General features: G+C 52.9%; 1 protein-coding gene and 1 pseudogene across 13 annotated transcripts in view; both read left to right on the forward strand.

The window, feature by feature from the left end:
- The window catches only part of MSI2 (musashi RNA binding protein 2), a 405,753-nt gene that overhangs the window by 337,295 nt on the left and 44,315 nt on the right, over positions 1-24,143 (forward strand). For 12 of the 13 annotated variants that reach the window (XM_059877826.1, XM_059877828.1, XM_059877829.1 and 9 more), the window contains 2 exons: positions 9,650-9,764; positions 20,840-20,914. In XM_059877826.1, coding sequence (XP_059733809.1) covers positions 9,650-9,764; positions 20,840-20,914 — 190 coding nt within the window. Of the gene's footprint in view, positions 1-9,649; positions 9,765-20,839; positions 20,915-23,181; positions 23,770-24,143 lie in introns of those variants that run through there. The other variant, XM_059877833.1, reaches the window with a different exon arrangement.
- Positions 9,771-20,833, forward strand: LOC101904749 (Krueppel-like factor 5; annotated as a pseudogene).

The following is a 24,143-nucleotide window of genomic DNA, read 5'->3' on the forward strand; positions in this document are numbered from 1 at the left end:
TGGGAGGGCGGGCCTACCTGGCCAGCAGGTCGGGGAGGTCAGAGAGGAGGTCGGCAGTGACCAGCCGAGGACTCCAGGCCAGGGGGCGGGCGGTCACTTTCTCCTTCCCTCCTTGCCCGGCAGGCTTTGGGATTTTCATTTTAAGCAGAAATGTGAGCTGGCTTTGTCACCTTGAAGGGCTCACACCTGGGCTCCGTGTGGAGGACAGTCAGGTGTGAGCCAGCGCCAGCTCCTACAGGATTAGCCGGTTTAATTTCTCAGCTCCCTGCAGCCCTGTGGCGTAGGCAGTTCCTCTGCTCCACAGAAGAGAAGATCGAGGCACAGAGAAGTCAGACAGCTGGTCCCAGCTCAGAGCCAGCTGTGGAGCACTGACGAAGCCAGAACCCTTAGGCTAGACCTCAGGATGAGGCCGCCCACCCCCTAGATCTGGGCGAGCGGGTGGCTCTGGTGGACACTGGGGCTCGTGTCTCTGGGCAGAGTTAGAGACCAGTTCCTCTCCGCTCCTTGGCCAGACGCTGAGCCCCAACGAGGGAGAGCTGCTGCTGCTGCTGCTAAGTCGCTTCAGTCGTGTCCGACTCTGTGTGATCCCATAGATAAGCAGCCCACCAGGCTCCCCCGTCCTTGGGATTCTCCAGGCAAGAACACTGGAGTGGGTTGCCATTTCCTTCTCCGATGCATGAAAGTGAAAAGTGAAAGAGAAGTCGCTCAGTCGTGTCCTACTCTTAGCGATCCCATGGAATACAGCCTACCAGGCTCCTCCATCCATGGGATTTTCCAGGCAAGAGTACTGGAGTGGGGTGCCATTGCCTTCTCCAGCGAGGGAGAGCAGCCTCCTGAATTCATCTGTGTCCACGCCCAGCCCTGCCTGCTGAGTATGGGGTGCTGGTTTGTGACCACCTTCACTTCGCCGTCGCTGGTTTTAATAAAGCGCTGAGCAGAGGAAACAGTGGGTGAAATTAGTCCTGAAGTGCTGAGGGAATTAATTCTGGGGCCAGGATCTGGGATGGCTTTGGGGACAGAATAACTTCTGAATGGGCCTCGAGGGCTAGACAGAGGGAGGCAGGAAAGGGCTGGAGGTGGGGACAAGGGTTTTGAATCGGGGGACCTAGGATTGAATCGTGGCTGTGTCACTACGTGGCTTTGTGATGTTGGACAGATCCTTCCTCGAAGCCTGTTTCCTTTTCTACTATAACCACGGGGTTGTTGTTCAGTTGGTAAGTCACATCCGACTCTTTGTGACCCCATGGACTGCAGAATGCCAGGCTTCCCTGTCCTTCACCGTCTCCCAGAGTTTACTCAAACTCATGTGCATTGAGTCGGTGATGCCATCCAACCATCTCATCCTCTGTCTCCCCCTTGTCCTTCCGCCTTCAATCTTTCCCAGCATCAGGGTTTTCTGATGAGTCGGGGCTCTTCGCATGAAGTGGCCAAAGTATTGGAGCTTCAATATCGGTCCTTCCAATGAACATTCAGGGTTGATTTTCCTTTGGGATGGACTGGTTACCATGGGGTGAGTCAAGCCAACTTGTAGACGCAATGGGGAGTTGATTCATGATTAGTTGAGGACAGTGAGCTTTCGCAGAGGACATCTGTGTGCCAGACACTGTTTTATGTGTGTTACATATATGTATTATATATGTTTACACAAGCACACACACATACACAAGGATGTCATGACCGTGCCTCGAATATGGAAAGTGCTCAGAAAACTAAATGTTCCTTCCTCCCCAGACTAAATCCACTGGGGAGAGGTGGGGGGGGGGGTCAAAATTCTGCATCCTGGGGACTCTCCACGCTCCTTGAGTGGCTCTGGGCCACGTAGACCAAGCACGTGTCCTTTGAAGGTAGATGCTTCTGCTGGCCTCCTTTACCTCCCAGGCTGGTCTTTCTATTTCAGTTTGAACAGTAACACCCACCTCCTTAAACCCCATCGGGGTGGGGGTCACCTATCGGTGGGGACCCCTTTGCCTTGGAGCAGGACAAGTCATTTGTACAAATGGACCTCTGGTGCCTGGCTGCATGCTGATCCCCGTCTGCAAGGGCAGTCCCTGGTGGAGATGTCAGGGAGAAAGGGCGGCGAGTACGTGCAGACCTCCCTTCCGCTCACCCTGGCCGGTCACCTGGCTGAGGGTCCTCCTGAGTTTGCAGAGGGCAGAAGAGCTGGCTCTGGTGAGGTGGGGTGCAGCAGGATTGCTAGACGCCCCGCCCTACTGTAGTCAAGGCCTGGGTCTCCCCGGGGCAGCTGCTGGGGCTTCCAGGGTGCGTGTCTGCAGCCAGGCCCTCAGCTGGCGGACGCCCTGAAGCTGGGAGCAATGGCTGAATGGGGGCCCATGTCTTCATCTGCCGCAACCACGTGTTCTCCAGCACATTCTGTGCTCTTAAGGCTGGCTCCGGGCACCGGGCCCAAGGCGGGATTGTGGACTTGGCTCCCCTCCGAGGAGCTCACCCAGGCTTTGTCTTGTTCTGTGGGTTCCCGAAAGCCAGAGCCCCGTGAGGGCCACTCTCCTGGCGTGTCTGGAAAAGCCTGTGACTGGCAGAGACGGCGTAAGAGCAGCAGGCAGGGGGAGAAGGCTGAGCCAGGGATGCCGTGGTGGGTGCCTTGTGGGGTTTCAGGGGGCAGCTCAGCTCTCCTGCCTCACTGGAGACACGGGGGAGCTGCCTGCTCAAGCTGGGACCCCAGAATGCTTACACCTGAGGGTCTTCAGCCCTTCCACTCAGAGTGGAAGGTGGCGTCAGCGTGGGGCTTCAGAGGTGCAGGGCCAGCCCAGAGCCCACAGAGCCCTCTGGGGAGGGGGTGCAGCTTCTTGCCCGTGGCCAGGTGTCTTTTGCCGGGAGCTCCGCAGAAGGGTGGCGCCTGCGGCAGAAGCTACCAGCCGTTCCCCGGGTGCCTGGCTGCCCCGAGAGGCCCACCCACCGCTGTGGCCCTCCTCTGCCCTCCCGCCAGCCCGGCGGCCCAGGTCAGTCTCTGCGCAGCTGTGGACCTTCATCCTTTGAAGTCGACCCCTCTGTCCCTGGAGGGTAAGTCCTTGCTTATGTGACCCTTGCGGGGGAGGAAGCGGAGCTGCAGACACTGGCCCCTTCAGGCCGCACAGAGCGCCCTTGTGCTACAGGGCGAGCGAAGGCTGCGGGCACAGGGCTGGGTTTCCCCAGGCTGAGGCCCAGCCCTGGGGCACGTGCTGACTGGGGCCGTTTGTGTAGAGACCTTGGGAAGACAAAAGCCTTTTCATGTCTCAGACCTGGGCGTCCTCCTGGGGCTGCCCATCTCTTACAGAAGGTGCCTGGCGGGAGCTGGCCTTTGCGCGGGCTGCGGGCCGGTGGGGCGCAGGCGGCCGCTGAGAATGGCTGCAGGAAAGCCATCCCTGCTGCAGTCCCGGCGCTGTCTCCAAAGTCAGTGCCAAGTCGCGCCCCCCCACCTGCCCGTCCCCCGAGAGAGGGTGGCACCGGGCCTGCTGCCCTGGTTGGGCCAGGACACTAGGTGGGCCTGGGTTCAAACCCCGTCTCCCCACTCATGGTTCTGCAGCGCCGGCGCCGTGTATGACGTCCTGGGCCTCAGCTTCCTGCTGTACAGTGTCCGTATGGCAGTACAGGGATCGTTGGATCCACTGGCAGAACAGGAACATGGAAGGCAGTTGGATACAAATACTTTCATAGATAGTAAATGTCCTGAGGTTGCTAACCGCACTGTGCTCACATGAGAAAATATCTTTATGTTCAGGAGATGCAAAGTGTAATGTATGCAGCTTACTCTCAGATAGTTCAGGAAAAAATAACATGGTTAGCGACAAAGAGTGTGCAAATGATAAAGCAGAAGGCATGAAGTGTTCACAACAGATGACTGGAAAAGGGTGTGAAAGTGAAAGTTGCTCATTCGTGTCCAGCTCTTTGTGACCCCGTGGACATATATACAGTCCATGGAACTCTCCAGGCCAGAATACTGAAGTGGGTAGCCGTTCCCTTCTCCAGAGAATCTTCCCAACCCAGGGATCAAAACCCAGGTCTCCCACTTTGCAGGCAGATTCTTTACCAGCTGAGCCACTAGGGAAGCCCAAAAATACTGGAGTGGGTAGCCTATCCCTTCTCCAGCGGATCTTCCCAACCCAGGAATCGAACCAGGGTCTCCTGCATTACAGGTGGATTCTTTACCAGCTGAGCTATCGGAAAAGGGTGTGCAGCGTCCTTTGTGCTGTCCTTTTGAAATTGTTTCAAAGTAGAGAGTTAGAAACAGTAGACCTCCTCGCTGAGTTGCTTTGGATCCAACGGGCAGAGGCAGAGGAGCAGCACAATAAGCAGCCCGTGCAGAGGGCTGGAGACCACGCATCAGGCTTGCAGCGGGCTCTGATTCACCCTCTGGACGGACGGCCGCCTCAGCTGTCCTGTCTTTGAAGACGGGCTTCCTTCTGAGCCCGTCACCGCAGGGCTGCAGGGAAGCCACGCCCTCTCCTGCAAGGCGAGTTGGCCAAGCACAACAGCATGTTTGGAACTCTAAAGCAGACTCATGAAGTTCTGGGGGTCGGCACATCGCTGGCGTCTGGATCCCGGTGTGGGCTTACTTGCTGGCTTTGCCAGCCGTCAAAGTTCAAACGGGAGACCTCGTCTTCCTGGCGTGAGCAGTCGGTCACAGGTGGCCTCCGAGGCTGCCTGCGAGCGCAGACCCACCTGGAATCCCCTGCGCCACCTCCTGCTGCACCCCCAGGCGCCGTTATCTAGTCGCCAGCTGAAGCAGCGGCAGTGCCAAGCGATGGTGAGAAGCTGCGGAGGTGGGGTCTGAGCTGTTAATTTGGGGAGACCCGAGACCCAAGCCTCAGAGGTGCTCCTTCCTCAGGCGGGGCCCCCCTCCCCAGGCCTGCCCAAGAGCAAGCACTTCGGGTGGGTGGTGGGAGCATTTACCATCGAGGGGCTCTTACCAGAGCGATGGCGCTGAAGGAACTGGAGATCTGATCCCCAGGAGAACCACTCCCATTTTGCCTCTGTGTATCCAGAGAGCCAGACGGGCATCTCCAGGACCGCCCTGGGAGGGGAGCTTCTGTGCCCTGCCTTGGGCCCCGTGGTGAAGGCAGCCCTCGGTGCCCACCGCCCCCAGCCAGCCAGTCGCCGTGGGTCCCACAGTCCTGTGTGCTCACTGCATGTTGCCCTCCCACACCGGATCCAGGCTGGCCCAGTGTAACCAGTAGCCGGTGATGGAAGTAGCTGTGACACCCAAGGTGGGGTTGTGGGAAGCCGGGTGGCTTCTGCGTGGTCCCTTGGGATGCTCATGGTTTTCGGACACTGTTGGGTCTCTGCCCCCATGCTGGGAGAAGCCCGCATGCCCTGGAGAAGCCATCGTGAACGGTGCCTGCCGAAGCAGTGTCCACTGCCCGCCGTGGGAGGGAGAAAGGCTTCTTGGCCCTCCCCCGAGGCAGGCTTCCTCTGGCTGCCGCCCCAGCCACCGTCTGACCACAACTACACGATTGACCACAAGCAATAGCCCCGCTGGGTCCACTTTGCACTCAGAAGCCCAGGAAGGAAGATAAATTAGTGCTCAGAGCCACCACGTGTGGGGGGAGTTGGTCACTCGGCAGTTGAAAACTGGGACAGCATGCGGCCAGGTGACCACGTGCATGGAGCTGCAGAGATGGGCAGGGTTCCCCCGTTGGGCTTCTGGCTTCAGTGCTCAAGCCACGTTCTCTGGTCTGCCCAGGACCCTGTGGGAAAATAGTGGGGATGGGTTGACTCAAATGTGCTCCAATTCAAGAAGCTACGGAGGCCGACAGGCCCAGAAGTGACAAGGTTGAGCGATGAGTGTTGGCCTGTGTTGGGAGAACAGCGCAGTCAGGACCTGCTCCTTTCTCAGACTGACAGACAGTGGCCAGGGTGCTGCCTTATATGCCCTATGTGTCTCTGCACCCCTTCCGCCTGGCACTCACTGGGCACGCCACACCCCTCAGCACTGTGGCATTAAGTGGTTGTATCTCCTTGACCCTAAGGAGCATGCAAGTCAGTCCCTGCTCTCGGAGGAACCAGGAAGTAGAGGCTGACCCTGATCCTTGGCCTGAACACGCAATCTGGTGGGAGACACGAGGCTTCTGCCAGTCTGGTGGGCGAAGGCCAGAGTAGCATCCTCAGCAAGCCCCTGGCCCACTGCAAGGACACAATCCAAGCAGACAGATCTATGCCCCTTTCCCCTTCTGTGTGCTTCCTCCATCCCAGATCATCAGAGGAGGTGGGGTGGGGGCCAGGCCCCCTGGGGCGACGGCTGCCTGTCCTGTCACTCAGGTCCCCGGGAGCCCTCACTGTTGACACGGCGGGCGGCAGGGGGTTGACAGAACCCAGGCAGCCAGTGCTGCCCGAAACGGGAGCGGACGAGACAAAGTAGAGCTCAGCGGAGCTGCCAGCCCCGTTCAGCGAGAGGAAGAGTAGGTGGGTTTGTTGAACATACTCCCATTACAGTCAGTTAGCCTTTATGTCTCCCAAATGAAAATTGTATAAACCTGAAATTTCGTTGATCAGGTTGCCTGGAAACAGGCAGCAGATTTTCATAAGACAGTGCGGTAGACTGTCACCGATAGGACTATTAGGAAGCGAGCCGCTTAGCGTGTTATCCCAGAGCCTGGTGTTGGCATCACGTAATTATCTGTCTGCCTCTGCACAGCACACCTATCTCCCCAGGCCTGGGCAGGCACTTCCAGATGCGGCTTCTCAGCCTGCTTCTGAGGCCCAGGGGTGAGACCTGGACTCCAGGAGCACAGCGTCAACCCTGGGCTTTGGAGAGGCATCTGAAAGACCCGATTCTCGTGAATTTATTTCCTGCAAATCACCCCACCCCGCTGGCAAGAGTAATGCTTAAAGCAAAAAAAAAAAAAACTGGGAGAATAAGGACTAATGGCAGCATGTACAAGGGAGGGACTTCCCTGGTGGTCTGGTGGTGAAGAATTTGCCCTCCAGTGCAGGGACGCGGGTTCGATTCTTGGTCTGGGAGCTAAGATTCCACACGCTGCGAGACAGCTAAACCCACACACCATGATGAAAGATCCTGTGTGCCGCCACTGACACCCAATGCTGCCAGTAAATTAATAATTTCTTTTTTAAAGAATGCACAATGGAAATGAAGCACAAAGTCACTCAAGACGAATTTGGTGTGATTTTGGTTTTTTTTAGTATTTTTCCCGTGGGTGATATATACACTTGCTTTTGTCCCCACCTCTTGCAGTTCAGGTGACCAACCATCCTGGTTCACCCAGGACTGAGGGTTTTCCAGTACCAGTGTATATTCCTATCAGCCTGCTTCTCCGTCTCTGCATAGCTTTCAGTCAGCTTGGGTGAGCCAAACTCAGCCTGACTCTCCGTTCTCGGAATGTTTGAATTTCCTTTTTAAAAAAATTATAATTAATGCTTGTGGTGAATAGCCTCATCCCTGTGGGATAAATCCCTGTACGTAGGATTACTGGTCACAGGGTGTGTACATCTGTGGCCTTTACTACTCATCAGGTTGCCCTCCAGAAAAATACCTGCCCGTTTCCACCCCTGTTCCCCATACTCTCAGGGACTCTGACACCAAATGACCCTTTCATCACAGTCAGTCTGGGTTGCAAAAGATGATGTCTCCTTCGGGAATGTATGCTCCCTTATTGGACTTTTGTGAGTTTCCTGTCCGTGTCCTTTACCCATCTCTCTTTGGGGATGCTCATTCCTCTTAATCTAGAAAAACTCTTTGTATTAAACATACCAGTCATGAATGTTGACTCATTTTGTCCATCTTTTAAAAACGTGTGGTTATCACCCTTTGAAGAGCAACAGTAATACTTATGATCCAGCATCTTTGAAGAAAGAGGAGTTACTATTTTAGGTGATTAAAGCTTCCCCTAGCCTTAAGCACAGAACTATTTTTTAATTGAAGTATTTGGAATGAGAATATCTCTAAAAGGGATAACTCATGTAGGTCCTTCTGAAAACAAAGTGCATCACACACCATTTTAACTTTTTCTTCATCTCTCAGTTGTGCCGTGAGCAATAGTAACTGTCTGTGTGGTAGTGACCCCTCAGCAGTTGTTGAGCAATGTGGAGTTTCGGCTCCTGTGCCATATGGCCCCAGACTACCTTTTAGCAAAAGATAACCTGAGCCTTGTCTTTTCTGCATCACCATCAGGCTGCCGTGCTGTTCGTTTCTTCAGCCTTAAGCACCCCTGCCTTGCCCTACAACATTCCGCCTTCATCAGCAATGGGACTGACTACCTTCTAGCGGTGCTTGTTATGTGTCTGTAAACTGAAAGCACGTAAGCGCTGAGCAGGGGCCTGAAGAACACTACTGAAATAACGGTGTAGGAGCTTCAGCGGGCAACAGCTTCACTCCCTTCCTGGGGTTGGCATTACATACCATTAAGGTTGCTAAGTAAACGACTTCTGGATGTGAGCAGAACAGGATTAAGGCGTTTTGGAGGCAGAGGGGGAAACAGGAAAGATTAGCAACCACTTGAAGACATAGCTGCAAAGTAAATCCATGTTTAATCTTATTACTTCTGGTGGGAGTGTGCTGGGGCAGGTTTTATGGAGATGGTGGCATCACTGACCTAGAAATTTTTAAAAATCCAACTTCCTGTCCCTCACCTACTGGGACATGGCTTATAAGTGGGTTTCACAAGCCTTTGGATGCTTGGTTTTCTCATCTATGATATGAAGCTAAGACTACTTCAGTTCAGTCACTCAGTCATGTCTGACTCTTTGCGAACCCCTGGACCACAGCACACCAGGCTTCCTTGTCCATCACCAACTCTCAGAGCTTACTCAAACTCATGTCCATTGAGTCGGTGATACCATCCAACCATCTCTTCCTCTGTTGTCCGCTTCTCCTCCCACCTTCAATCTTTTCCCAGCATCAGGGTCTTTTCCAGTGAGTCAGTTCTTCACATCAGGTGGCCAAAGTATTGGAGTTTCAGCTTCAGCATCCATCCTTCCAGTGAATATTCAGGACTGATTTCCTTTAGGATGGACTGGTTGGATCTCCTCGCAGTCCCAGGGACTCTCAAGAGTCTTCTCCAACACCACAGTTCAAAAGCATCAATTCTTCTGTGCTCAGCTTTCTTAATAGTCCAACTCTCACATCCATACCTGACTACTGGGAGAACCAAAGCCTTGACTAGATGGACCTTTGTTGGCAAAGTAAGGTCTCTGCTTCTCAATATGCTGTCTAGGTTCGTCTTAACTAACCAGTCTATTTAGTGAGACACAGGATCAGATGGCCTGATATGAAGAGTCACTGACCTGATAGAGAAATGTGTAAATGTGTCAAGGGCCGCATAATGATGATGGATTATTACTGTTGCTGTTGTTACTATCCACAGATGCATCCAGCAGCCATTGCCAGTCTCTTTACCTCTCCTGCCTTCTGCACAGGTTTCAGTCTGAGGTCCAACCCACGCCTGTGCCTCTTCAGCTGACGTCCTAGCCTCCTCTCCAAACCCAATCTCATCCTTGTAGGTTTTTCTAAAGCAGGATTTGTACAAGTTGTGTGTTTTCTTCAATATTTGTTTTGCAGGCCATTTTCTCGGCATGGCTATTTTTACAGTGAGTAAGGAGCGAGGCTAAAAATAACTTAGCTGGTAACCAGATCAGTTCTGCATTTGACATTTACATGGAATTCATTTGCATCTCATTTGTTCACTTTTTTGTTTAACAGGTAGAATGTAAGAAAGCTCAGCCGAAGGAAGTCATGTTCCCACCTGGGACGAGAGGCCGGGCCCGGGGACTGCCTTACACCATGGACGCTTTCATGCTTGGCATGGGGATGCTGGGTGAGTCTGGGCCAGGGCCTGGGAACCGGGTCACCCTCCAGCTGGGCAAGCTGCTTCATCTGTCCAAGCATCAGCTTCCCCATCTATCTATGAGGATGGTAATCCCTCTTGCAAGACAGTTGAGACCACCAAATTAGCAGAAATATAGATGCCTGACTCATTGGAGATACTTGATATTATTCTTTCCCCTTTCCATTCCCTTTTTCAAAAGGAGGAAAAGTTACTTTCTTTGCCTCAGGCTTCACTACTGACATGGAGCTCTTAAACACCTAAGGACTCCTGCCTGACTTAAACTTATGTGGGCTGAGGCTGCATTGTCTCTAACTTGGAAGAGGAGGGGATATGGCATGGGTGGGAAATAATCCTGTCTGTTTAAATGATTAACATTTTTCTCTTGGGATATCAAAATTTGCATTTAAATGGATGTCTTAAATAACCTGTTTTATTCTTTATTTGCAAAAAAAAAAAAAAAAAGATGAAAGACAAGTGTGTTTGTTCTGACGAAAAATGATCTCTCCTGGCCTTTAGAGAAATTGAGTTGCACATTATGCCCCTTCCTTAAAGGTATCGCTGTCCATCCTCTGTAGATAATTGAAAATCTTGCCACTTAAATGGCATGAAAGATGGAGAAAGCAGTGGAGAAGCGTAATGGTGTGGTTCGTAACAATAATTAGAAATTTCAAGGCGAGAGAACGGTATTTTAGTGCAGGTTATTGTGTGTTGGGAAAATACTAATTAAATGGGATGAATGGTAGTTAATGGTGAAATTCCATTCAGGCACACAGCCTGTCTAGTTTTAATGGGTTTCATTTGGTTTGGCTAAGAGTCTCTCTTCTATATTGTTTGATAAGCTCTTTGTGTATTTTCAGATTTGCTGGTGTTTGAATCACTCCTTGCTCAGTTTTAAATTTATAAAACTTTTCTTGGCTTTATAAATTCTTAAAAATAATTGTATCTATTTGTCTGTGGAAAAAACAGAAGCACGTAAAGTTATTTTGTGGAACTTTAAAAAGTGGAATGAGAATTCTTAAAATGGCTGAGATGCTAATTCTTAAATTAACTTTTCACTTTAACAGAGTTTCAGGGAAAGTTCCCATTGTAATTCTTTAAAAGTTGGCCAAATGGTTCTAACACTTATGTGGAAGTTGAAACACATGACTATAAATAAGAAAAAAATTTTTTAAAGAGAAACGAGAAAAAAAGAGAGTTTGATCATATATCAGAACATAGTATAAAACTACGATAATTAAAATAGTGTGGCATATAGGAAGGTGCCTGTCGGTAGAAAAAGTTAAAGAGCCTAAACTAAATGTATTTCTATGTACAAGTTTAATTATTATAAAGAAATTAAATTTTTTAAAAATTGGTGATAATTATTTCCTGGTTGACTACAAGACATTCATGTAGCTCTTGCTGTAAAAGATAATTTTTATACGGCCTTTACTTTATGTTGTAAACCAAAAGAAACCCCAAATGGATTAATTGCTTTGAACTTTAAAATCAAATCTTAAAAAAGAGTTGAGCCCATTACCACCTGCTGGCTTTCAGATTCTTGAAGTTTTAATTGTTGACTATAAAGGCTCTAGGGCATCAAATGGGGAGAGTTTTGGGGTCCAGATCTTCAGGAAGTGCCCCCACCTTTCTGCCTCTCCCTGAGTACCCTTTATATGCTGGAAGAGTAAGCTGGTTTTCTTCCTGGGGAGGCAGAGGTGTGGAAAGAAGTAAACTCATTCACATCAGCTGACGAAGAGCTAAGTGCGGCTCAGTTGTGCCCTCCCCAGATGCCAAGCAAGGTCTCAGGGTTCCAGAGACCAGAGGTTTCCTAACGGGCACCCAGGCAGGGGCCTCGCTGGCTGCAGGAGGCATTCAACAGCAAGCAGTCCTGGAGGCCCTCTGCCTGCCTGGCCCAGGGCCCACCCAGGGCAGCAGAACTTAACAAGGCAGCTGTGGGCCCTGCCCTCACGGAGCAGAGAGAGGTGACATTTATCAGTGCACCACACAGGTGTGGGATTACTCGTGATCGAGTCGTGAGGCGCTTCACAGGCATGTGATGACAAACGGAAGCCAGTCGCAGGAATCCGGAAACACCTCCCGTGCAGAGGTGGCCTCTCAGCTAGGATGTGAGGCATGAACAAGCCGAGGGCAATGCGGACCGAGTAGCTGGGATGTGAGGGTCCTAGCGTGGAACCCCAAGGGCCAGCAAGTCTGCTGGTGGGGCAGGTCCAGGCAGTGTGTGTGGGGAGAGGTGATGGGCCCAGTGGCCTTGGCTGCAGCTGGTGGGGGGCAGACCCGAGTGGGCCGTGCTTCTCTAGACACAGTCCGATTAGCTCCTGCTCGCTGAGGGGTGGGAACGTGATAAATGCCAAGTGTTTGCTCATCTGCCCCAACTGTGTCCTCTCACGTTCCAAATCGTGACTTCTCTGAGCTGCAGTGAAGAGGTAGTGATGGTTAGTTTCAGATGTCCTTGTGGGTGAGTCTGTTGGTTCTTGAGGCATCCCGCCCCCAGCTCACCCCATCACCCCCACCCTTGCTGCTTAAGGGCTGGCCTTCTGCCCGCATGGCTCTGGTCGAGGCTCCCACCAGGGAATGCCCCATGCCCCGGCCAGGCCCCCTCGGATCTCAGAGGCTTGCCTCCTCCACCAAGCAGGCAGAGAGCTCTCTGAGCTGAACTGCTGGTGTGGGTTCAGCATCCACCGTGGGAGGCTGTGTGGACCCTCAAGAAAGGCTCGGGACTCTGAAATCCGGGGATGTAGGCTTCTCTCCTGGTCAGTGTGTGACGTGGGGAGGGACAGCCCCGCCGCCCTGCAGTTACCCCTCCGTCGGGAGGTGGGAGCCCACACTTCAGGGGGTGTTGAGGATAAATGAAACCATACCGTGCTCAGCCAGTGCTGCGTTTCATCAAATTCAAGGATACACATCGTGTACTATTTAGAAAGAAAGAATTTATGCTTAACCAAACCTCATTGAGAGATGATGACCACTTTTGGGATATTAAGATGTTTGAAACAAAAGAAATGTGTCTTCCAATCAACAAAACACAGTAATATATACTCAATCTGGGAGCAGTTATTAGTAACATACTGGGGAGCCCTGGGCAAATTACCATCCGCGTAGCTGCCTGACACCCTCCACTTGGGACCCCTTCCTGCCAGTGACCAAGAGCATTGCTTGACCTGCCTCTGTGTGTGACTTGTGCCCTGGCTCCTGCACCCTCATCCTCGGATCAGACCCCCAGTCAGAGGAGTTGGATTGTCTTTGAATTTCTGCCTCCCAAGGAGATCCATGCATTGGACTCCAAGCCTCCTCGCCCCTGGCTCTCCTGAATCCCCCAGCTACTGTGTTGAGGCCGTCCGGATGCCTGCCGAGATGGGGCATCCTGAGAGGTCCCCACGTGTGCCCCCAGTCAGGAGCCAGCTCAGCAGGTTCAGACCAGCACCCAGGAAACAAGCCCACAGTCTACAGTCTGGTCGACCTGTTGCCCCCCACCCCGAGCCGGGCTGGGGTCTCCGCCAGGCCTTCTCTGATGTGCTCTCCAGGATCTTCCCAGGACTGCACTGCATTTCGCCTGCAGGTCCAGCTGGGCACCCCGAGTCCCTGGACTCTTGGGCGAGGAAGATGCCATCTGCTGCACTGTGACTGAAGCCCTTGCTTTTTCCCTCTAAAGGGATGGCATCACCGGAGTCTAATCCTTTGGCAGGATGGCCTGACCTGACCCCATCAGTCACCTGGGTCCCCAGGTCCACTGTGCATTGGTCTCCGTATCAGTCTTAGAATCACCATCATCACCACCACCACCAATTTGGTTAATGAGCTGGGCTCACACAGAAACACTTCCATTTAAGTTCGTTAAGGAGATGAGGTTCCTGTGATTAAAATTTTTGTTGTTGAAAGGATAGAAAATTATGTAACACTGGTAGAGATTTTTAGAATTGAGACTATAAACCGCTAAAGCTTTTAAATCCACTCACTCAACAAGTATCTGTTGAGTACCTCTAGAGTCTGAGGTGGCAGCAGAGAAAGAAGTCTCTGGTATCAGGAGATGACATTCTAGTGAGACAGCAGACACCCTCATCTATAAATGACTTGGAAACCATGGAACTAATTTTTAAATGCCCTTTAAGATTTTCTCCGTACTTTGGGAGGTCTCATCAGAGGGAGACTGATGAGGATATCGTTGCGCAGTTACTCTTTCTTGATCTCTCTTGATGTGCCGGCCAGCCTTCTTGGGAAGAAACCTACAGTTGCTTTGGTTTTTGGTTTTCATAGCCTTTAACAGAATCATTGGAATAATCAGCCCAATGGGAACTCCTTGAAGAAAGTGTAGCAGAGAAGGAGTCATCGTTCCCTGCCTTTGAGACAGCCAAAACCAAAATCAAGCAACACCCCTAGGAAAGGTATTTTTGCAGCCCTCAGACTTTGTTCTCTGCCTTGCCCACCCAGCGCATTAGAATCTCTGGTTTTTCTTAAATGAAGGTAGACTCAGTAAAAGCAAACATGATTATTGTTGCTATATCTGATTCCTCTTGGCCTTCTCTGCCTTCAGACACATAATCCTATCTCTTCTATCTTGACCTCACTGGGCACACACTATGTAACATGTTTGATACTAGTAGCAGAGAAATACCTCATTGCTGAGGCTTTGTAAAAAAGCTTCGCCTCGCGGGCCCAGAAGTGGAGACAGACGGTTGACCGGCTCCAGAAAGCCAGGGACATTCTCACCAACACTGTGAAATCCTGACCCAGTGCCCCCCGACATTAAGCCCCTCAGAAATGAAAGCCAAAATAATTTTTTTTTTGGTCTGGAAGGGGCAAGGAGCTGTAATCTGCTGGCATTCACTAATCAAAAGGAGATTGGCTGGAACATACAGCCGCATGCCTAGACTCATTTGTAATTTCAACTGGGATTTGTCTTTCCCCAAATATCTGTTGAGGTCATACCCAAAAGGAGGTCTCCATTTGTTCAGCTGTTTTCTGGTAAACAGAGGAAACTCAAAGTTCAGCTCATCATTTTCCTTCTAGAGCAGCACAGTGCACAGAACTTTCCGCGATGGTGGAAAAACTCTGTATCTGCACCGCCCGAGATGGTAGCTACATGTGCTTATTGTGTATTTAAGGTGGGTCTGAAGAACTTGACTTTTTTTGACATTGACATTGAAGTCGCTCAGTCGTGTCCGACTCTTTGCGACCCCATGGACTGTAGCCTACCAGGCTCCTCTGTCCATGGAATTTTCCAGGCAAGAATACTGGAGTGGGTTGCCATTTCCTTCTCCAGGAGATCTTCCTGACCCAGGGATCGAACCCTGGTCCTCCCACATTGTAGGCAGACGCTTTACCGTCTGAGCCACCAGGAAGACATCTGACTTTTTTTTAATATAGTTTAAATTAGATTAAATTTTAATGGGCTAGCACAAGTCTGGAGGAGCCTCTGCAACTCCAGGTGATTACGTTGGCCCGGGTCCTTGTAGACAGTGGCCTGGGAGGAGCTCTTGGCACTTGGTATCGCATCTGTATGCAGACCTCATGGAGCCGCCCTGGTGCCCGAGGCAACAGTGTGCACACCGCCAGCAGACTGTCCCTCACTGGCAGCTCCCTGGATAAACAGCCCTTAAGTCGGGTACCTCGGTGGAGCAGTTTTCCGTGACTCTGAATTAGCTGAGTCACAGAGCCTGGAAGAGAATTCGTCATGTGCCCATCTAAAACACAGACATCTTTTAGGGTTGGAGCAAATATCTAGAGCCACAATTCTGAGAATTTTTCCAGCATCACCCAAATGATCGGACTGGCAAATTCAAAATCTCTTGTTGATTTCTGATTCCCCCACCCACACACACAATGGAAAGCCCGTCTGCACGAAAGGTGGTCATCCAGGCAGAAGGTTTGGTTTTTTTCTTTAGTGACAAGAGATAATTACTGTGGGATTGATCAGGCATCCAGAGTACTGGAGCAAATAAATTGTGCGGTGGCCAGTGCGGGCGGGGCCTGGCTCCTAATGGAAGTGGTGGCTGGGTCATCTCACCGTAATGTGGCTTGATGGAGCGTCTGCATGGGGCTGCTGTAATGTGCTATTGATATGCAGCCAGCCAATTTCCCCCGTGTGGCCGGGGCTGTGAGCCGCTGGAGCAGAGCTGGGCTGCACAGAAGTAAATGAAGAGGAAAATTGAAGTAATGTTGTATTATAAATTTATGATTTCATCTGCTTGACCCAGAGGATGTTCGGCGATGGGGGGTGGAGATAAGATCCCCCACTCAGGCAGATGCCAAATTCTCATCTTTGTTGTATAGGAGACGATTTTGACATGTCCGGGAAGATTGGGGTGAGGCCCCAGATTGGGGTGAACTTGACCATTTTTCGTCCTTCCTGTGCCAGGGAGAAAGCAGACACAACGGCATTGTACTGGTGACCCGAATCTGGGGGGGACTGGGCGTTCACCACCCTCCACCCCACCTACCCTGAGGGAGTCTCAGCGGTGACACATAGGCTTGTAATTTGCCATCATGTTAACACTGAAATATGTAAGACCCCAGTGCTAAAGTTAGAGGCAGAGGAGCCATTTTTCACTAGGAAAACCCCTCAGCAGTGGTGATTTGGCTGTTTGCATATAATCCACTTATCAATATTGTTGAAATAATGGTAAGAAATCTAGTGCTGAATGATCTGATTTGATAGCAGGTGATTAATTTGGAGGAGACTTGGGCAGACCACCCATGAAATAGATACCAAGGAAGGAGCCAGTGTGTGTGTGTCCACTTGAGGCACCCAAGTCCCCATCTCTGTCACCCTTTGCCCGTCGGGTGCCAGAGCTCAGCGAACTCACTGGGGTCTGTTCCTCTGTAGTCAGGGTAAAGCTGCCAGGTCACCCTGGCTGGTCTGGGCAGCCGGCTGCCAACCAGGAACCAGGTGCTGGGAGAAAAACCTCATGGGGAAAGAGCAAGCAATAAGACCCTTTTGGGGTGTAAACAGGTTTTGATCGATTGGCCAGTGAGTTGCGATGGCAGATTTAGAAAGGCTCTGGCCAAAGCAAAGGAAAGGAGCCACCACTGGTTTCTGTTGAGAATTGGGGTCTCTGGTGAGAATTAGCACCGCAGGGGACCTGCAAAGGTCCCTACAGATGGCACGACTCAGTCACCCCAAGGAAAGGGGGTCACCCCCCATGGCATGGCCCTGGGCCAGAGGCAGGGCTGGAGAACCCGCCTCCTGATGTGCAGTCCAGTAAGCTTCTGTCCCGGCTCTTGACAGATCCTCCGGTCAAGGCAGAAGCTGTGACTCCAATAAGCAGAGAAGTGAGGAAGGGTGAGGCCCACTTCTGAACCTCCGAGGGGCTTCCCCAGTGGCTCGGCGGTAAAGAATCCACCTGTAATGCAGGAAATGCAAGTGCGATCCCTGGGTCAAGAAGATCCCCTGGAGGACGGCATGGCAACCCACTCGGGTATTCTTGTCTGGAGAGTCCCATGGACAGAGGAGCCTGGCAGGCTATAGTCCACTGGGTTGCAAAGAGTTGGAGACGACTGAAGCGACTTAGCATGCACACATGAGGCATAAAAGCACTCAGAGCAGGCAGCAGGAAGACCTGCCAACCCTAACTCATGTTGAGGCTCCCAAGCTGGAATTTCATGAATGGTCCTGGTCTTCAGCCATCACCTACAGGGTCAGAAAATGCTTGTAACTTGTGAGAAGCCACCTTAAAGGCAGATGATGTCCCCCCAGATCCTGTCTAGGGTATTTACGTTGCTGTTTGGAGCCACGGGGATACATGTGGAAACCTGTCACTATCATCCTTATGGCTGGAGGGAGTGGAGACTGTCCTAAACCCGCCCATCAGAGCAGCTTTCTACCAGCATTTTGGTGACAAAGCAACAGAAATACCTCTGACTGTTGTCAGCAGTAAAGGAGATTATTGGAAGGGGCTTGGGCAATGCACAGAACTGCCAGGAAGGCTGGGGGACAGGAAGGAACTGAGGAGCTAGGCGGTCAGCCACAGTCCAACCAAGGGACAGCTGAAGAATGATGTGGTCAGGGGGCAGCTGTTGGTATTAGTGGACCCTGGGCTCTGTGTGCTGCTGACTCCAGAACAGATTCTGAACTGCCCTCCTTCTCTGCCCTCCTGGCCCCTGGGGCAGACTTCCACTGGCCCAGCCCAGGTTCACGGTCTGTCCCAGCAGCCAGGCTCAGCAGGAGCAGGAGGGAGGCCTTTCGAGACTCAAACACAGAGAGAGGTTTCAAGTGCCAAGCAGCCAAAAACAACCACAGACGTCTGGCTCAGAGGCCAGAACACAAGTTGGGCAGGTGGTGGTGGTCGTAGACTAGGTGGGAGGGTGACCAGGGTGGTATTTTAAGAGCGTGAAGAGACTGAAATTCTACATGAGCAGAGGGAGACGGAGGGGCCTGGCTGGCTGGAATCGGGTAGCCATGGGTATCTGACGCTCAGGGTTACCCCCAGCCTTCTTTGTATCCTGAATCGAGAGGCTAGGACGTGGAGAGGGGCACAGTGAAGGGTAGGGAGCTGAAGGGGCTGGTAACAGACCAAAGACTGCATGAGCCCCAGAACTTGCCAGTGGTTACCACTGCACCCCACGCACAGCCCAGCAGCAATTTCCACAGGCACCCCTCAGTTAGCCACCACCCCCGGGGTACCCACTGAGATGGCGCCTGGAAGGACCATGCTTGCTGGGAAATGCCGGCGAGGCTTTGCGTTGATGCTCGTGGTGCACGTTTACAGCCGGGAGCTCCCCGTTCTCCCAGGGCCTTGGGAAGACGCGGTGGCGTCTCCCTGCCTGACACGGCCTGGTCCCCGCGTCTCCCGGGCCGTGTCTCACTGGGCCCACTGTTTTTCCAGAAGCACGGGGTCAACCCTGAGTTTGCCCCCAGACTGTAAACCCCACCCCCGTCAGTTATGCTCTGTCCATGGTGCTGGTGCTGCCGCCTCAGAAGGAGGCATTACAAGAACTTTAATCTCCTACTGTCAATAGCTTTAAGGTAAAGTATATTCAGGGTAAGCTCTGCAAATGTCAGCACCAGTAGCGGGCCCAGGGTCTGGGGCTAACGCATGGCATTTACTCTGCAGGTTCAAGAAAGTATGTGGGTTTTAGGGGTCGCGGGGCAGGTACGCGCGCTAGCAGCTCGCTCCCGGAGACAGGCAGTGGCGGAGCGGACTCCCGGGATCTAGGGAGCCTGGTGGGGCGGGGCGGGAGAAAGTGGTAGTCGGGTGGACATCGGCATTTACGCGTGGCGGAGCGGAAGAGTTTGGCTTTTCTTGCGCGCCTTTGAAAACCGCGCCTGCTTGTGAGTTGAGAGGTCCGTCCGAAGCCAAGCTCGCGGACCTGAGCAGCGTGGGCGATGTAGGAAGCGCGCTCTACTCGCGCCCCGCGCCCGGAACCACCCCCGCCCCACCCACGAGTGCCCATGGTTACGCACGTGCTGACCATGAGCGCCCGCCTGGGACCCGTGCCCCAGCCGCCGGCCCCGCAGGACGAGCAGGTGTTCGCGCAGCTCAAGCCCTTGCTGGGCGCTGCGAACCCGGCCCGCGACGCGGCCGTCTTCCCCCGCGACTAGCTGAAGCAGCCGAACCACCACCCGCAGGCGCAGCCCGCTCCGCCGCCCGCCGCAGGACCGCGGCTGCCCGCCAAGGAGCTGGTCCAGACAAGATGTGAAATGGAGAAGTACCTGACACCTAGCTTCCTCCAGTTTCTGTAATTCGAGAACATAAAAAGTATAGACGAGACAGTGCCTCAGTCCCAGAGAACAGTGCCCAGTTCTTCACTGACAGTGAAGGGTTGCCTTACAGTATCAACATGAACGTCTTCCTCCCTGACATCACTCACCTGAGATCTGGCCTCTACAAATCCCAGAGACCGTGTGTAACACACATCAAGACAGAACCTGTTACCATTTTCAGCCACCAGAGTGAGACGACAGCCCCTCCTGCGGCCCCAACCCAGGCCCTCCCCGAGTTCACCAGCATATTCAGCTCCCACCAGACCGCAGCTCCAGAGGTGATGAATATTTTCATCAAGCAAGAACTTTCTACACCAGACCTTCATCTTTCTGTCCCTCTCCAGCAGGGCCATCTGTACCAGCTCCTGAATACACCGGATCTAGATATGCCCAGTTCTACCAAGCAGATAGCAATAATGGACACTCTTAACGTTTCCGTTTCGGCCGCCATGGCAGGCCTTAATGCTCACACCTGCGCCGTCCCTCCAACCGCCATGAAGGAATTCCAGAGCATGCCCCCTTGCACATACACCATGCCAAGTCAGTTTCTTCTCCAGCAGGCCACTTACCTCGCCCCCGCCCCCGTCACCACCAAGCTCAGAGCCTGGAAATCCAGATAGACAAGCAGAGATGCTTCAGAATTTAACCCCACCTCCATCCTGTGCTGCTGGCAATTCATAATCCAAATTTACCTGCCATCCTGCCAGTTACTTCACAAAACATCCAGCCTGTCAGATACAACAGAAGGAGTAACTCCGACTTGGAGAAACGGCACATCAACTACTGCAATTACCCGGGCTGCACAAAAATTTATACAAAGTCTTCTCATTTAAAAGCTCACCTGAGGACTCATACTGAATGTATACTGTTTTAGACGGAGAAGGCAATAGCAACCCACTCCAGTACTTTTGCCTGGAAAATCCCATTGACAAAGAAGCCTGGTAGACTGCAATCCATGGGGACACGAAGAATCGGACATGACTGAGCGACTTCCCTTTCACTTTTCACTTTTATGCACTGGAGAAGGAAATGGCAACCCACTCCAGGGTTCTTGCCTGGAGAATCCCAGGGACGGCGGAGCCTGGTGGGCTGCCGTCTGTGGGATCGCACAGAGTTGGACACGACTGAAGCAACTTAGCAGCAGTAGCAGCTGCCCAAATAGGGTCTAGTCCCCAGCAGGCTGACGGTGGTGCCCCAGCCATGGGTGAGTGGTGACCCCAGGCCCTGGGTAAAGACCCCCCACTGGAGACAGTCACTTTGTGGAGGAAAATAACTCACACTGTTTCTCACTCCCACCCCCCTCCGGCTTCTCCCACCCGAGGCGGCTGCACTCACTGACATGGTCTTTCTCTCTGTGTTCAAGGCTACCCCAACTTTGTGGCAACCTATGGCCGCGGCTACCCCGGATTTGCTCCTAGCTATGGCTATCAGTTCCCAGGTGAGTGGCTTTGTCTCCTGGGGCTTTAGGGACATGGGAGGTGGACTGCATTGGGTGGGTCGGTGGGGGTGGCCCTAAGGAGAAGCAGCTCATACTTAAGTCCATTCACAGACCAGCCTACAGATCTAACTGGGTCAGAATGCAGTTTCTGATTAACTGAAGTGTTTCACGGGTGCCGGGTCACAGAAAATGACTTGTGGGGGGCGGGGGAGTATTGATCAGGAGCCCTCTGTCCGCTCCCCCTCCCTTTTCTGGAGCTCCTTCCTAGTTCTCTCTCCCTGGGGAAGGGACTGAACTCTGGGCCCAAGGTTTTCTGCAGCCCTCTGGCTGCCAGCACCCACGTGCCTTGCTGTCTGGACCCCATCGTCTTTCGCCCTCCCCTCCTCCAGCTCTGATGTCCTTCTGACGTGTGTGTGGGGTGTGCTCTTGGGTTTGGATCCCTTCTCCATCCTGAGGGGTGGGGGGCTGGTGGGAGGGGTGGTTAGAGTCTCCTTCCCCTCTGCGTGGGCATCAGAGACTCAAGGCAGAGCCCCTGGTGTTGCCCACTCACATGCCCAGGCTGCCCAGCTCACATGTAGCTAGGGAGGCCTGGAACCCTCACCTGGGGGGCCAAGGACCCTGTAGGGATGGAGAGCACTGCTGAAGGAAGCGATGTTTTATGCGGCTTGCTTCTCCCTAGAGGGGGCCAGCCAGCCTTTCTCAGACCTGGAGAACAGCAAGAATGTGTTGGGGTGCTTGGGGTGTTTGTGTCCTAAGGACAGCTGGAGTTCTAGAGAAGATGTTAGGAGCAGAGTTCTTTCGCCTTAGGTTCTGTGCTGTGGGAGGAGGTTCTAGAGAGCTGGACCTCCACTCCTGGTTGGTCATCCTGCCAGACCCGGAGGCGTGAGCTGCAGGGAGGCCAGCGGGGTGGGATGTGGCCCTGGCGGGGGTGGCGTTCTAAAGGCAGTGGAGATGGGGGCTCATGGTGGGCGAGGGCTTCAGTCCCACCTATGCTCGGGCTGAGCTTCAGAAGGGGAGGGCTGTGATGGGGGAGGTAAGGAGGCACTGGGACCCTGGGAGCCGTGCCCTCCAGGGGACAGGTCCTCACCCAGCCACAGAAGCCCTTGTCTTGGCTGCCCAAGACCACAGGCAGGTCATCCAGGGTCTCAGGGCCTCCCTTTTGTCTTCTGTAAATGAGGAACTTGGGCTAGATGGTCCCTGGGTCTGATTGGAAGGGGAAGGTGGAGGCAAACAGTAGACCCAAGAGCAGAGGTTCAGGTAGCGGGAGTGAGTGGGGGGGCTTCCCCACAAGCCTGTCCCCCTGGCAGGGTGGTCCCCCACCAGGGCAGGGCCCTCAGCAGGAGTCCCTGGCTGCCCCGAGGGGAACCCCCCACCCCTGCTCATCTGCAGGTGGCAGCTCCAGTGGCCATGGGCCTGTCCGAGCAGGATATAAGGCATCCCAGGCCGGGAAGCTGGGCACAATCTGCACCTCCCCAGGATTTCCCCTGAAGCCTGGAGATGTAGAAACCCTGTTCAAGGGGGTCACCACCAGCAAAGGTCAGGGCTCGAATTGGGACCCAGGTAGCCTGAGTCGTAACTGCCATACTTCCTCTTTCTAGCATCCATCCGTCCAGTACAATCAATCACACCAGCCACGTGAAGCTTCTAAAATTTAAATTAAGTAAAATGAAAATTCAGTTCATCAGCCACACTAACCACATTTCATTTACTCAGCAGGCTAGTAGCTACTGTCTGTGCAGAATATAGAGCATCTAATGGGTGGGACATCACTGTCCTTTCTCAGCCTAACGATGGGCAGAGGCAGGTGTTTCTTAACACCGACTGCCTCCTCTCCACCTGAGCTGGCGCTCTCCGTGAATCCCCCTCTCATCTGCCGCTGTCCCTGCTACTCTACCTGCGTGATCTGGGCTTGCCGCACACCCTTCTAGCCTCACAGTTGGTGTTAAATGCCTGCCTCTGCCCACTGTTAGGTTTCTATGAAAAAAAAAAAAGAGAGAGAAATGTGCCCATCAAGAGGGCTAGACGCTTCGGGTAGTTATTAGAGTGGGGAGCAATTCTCTTCCAGAAAGACTGAGTGATGGTGCACCCCTAGGGACGCGGCTCCTTCCCACGCCCAGATGTCTGCTGTGTGGTCCTACCTCCGCCCTCCTGGATTGGTGTGGGGGCTGGAATTCTTACGATCCTGATCATGGTCTCCCATTTCCTCACTTTTTTCCCCTCTGATTTCTGTTCGGTCTGTTAATTTCTGTTCTTTTTTCACTTTGCAGACTATTGCCAGTTTCACAAGACACAGTTTTTATCAGCTAGCTCTTAAGAGAGGCGTGACAGATTGGGGCTTGCTCCCATCGCTTGGAGAGAGGACAGGGTCCCGGCCAGGGCCACCCGGCTGCCACCAGTGCCCGCCGAGCACTGTCCCGGCTGCCTGTTGGCACAAACGTTCTTTTTCTCCTTCGTAATTCTTGGGAAGGACTCACGTCCCCAATGCTTCACTCAGTTTTTTAAAGTCAGCTTTGTTCCCCAGTTCCCTCCCAGTTTGCTTTTTGTCTGCACTGGGACTCCCTCCCCACCGAGGCCGCTTGTCACCCTCCCAGTGCAGCAGGCCAGAGGGGAACTTCTCTCGAGCGGTGTGGAGCTTCCTCGCGGGAATCCAGGGAGAAGGCATCAGCTTACTTTAAACAATACTGGTGCATTTCATGGATGGGCTGTTCAGTGCTGGCCCACAGGGGTGGAGGATATGCGACCTGTCCACTGTATCCTGTGGTGGACAGTTCCAGAAGTGAACACACACGCACACAGATTGTTCTGTAAATACTAACGTGCACAATGTAATCTGGAAGAAAAATTGTACAAACATATCTGGGTGTCTTTGTCTTTTGGAGCCAGCCCCTCTGTGGTTGTTGCTATAATCATGCACACTTATCTCTGGGAAGGGGGCCGTGGAGGCACCCTGGTGAGGCCTCACCTTAGGCCCTGTGGGCACCGTCCACTCTGGGCCCTCTTTCCCAGCACCTCTGCCCCCACCTGGCTGCCCACTGGCCTTGCTTTCCCAGCTGGCTTCAAGGGCCTCCTAGCCCACAGGTCAGAGGGGATGGGTATAGAGGGCTCATCCTGATCAGGTCAGGACCCCAAAGGGCTTCCTTTCCCTATGAGCCTGATCATCCACTTCCCTGCTCTCTTGGATTAATGAGCTACGTACGGCTCAGTTGGCCCCTCAGGAATCACCCCTTGT

This window comes from Bos taurus, chromosome 19, assembly GCF_002263795.3.
Source record: "Bos taurus isolate L1 Dominette 01449 registration number 42190680 breed Hereford chromosome 19, ARS-UCD2.0, whole genome shotgun sequence".
Taxonomy (NCBI): Eukaryota; Metazoa; Chordata; class Mammalia; order Artiodactyla; family Bovidae; genus Bos; species Bos taurus.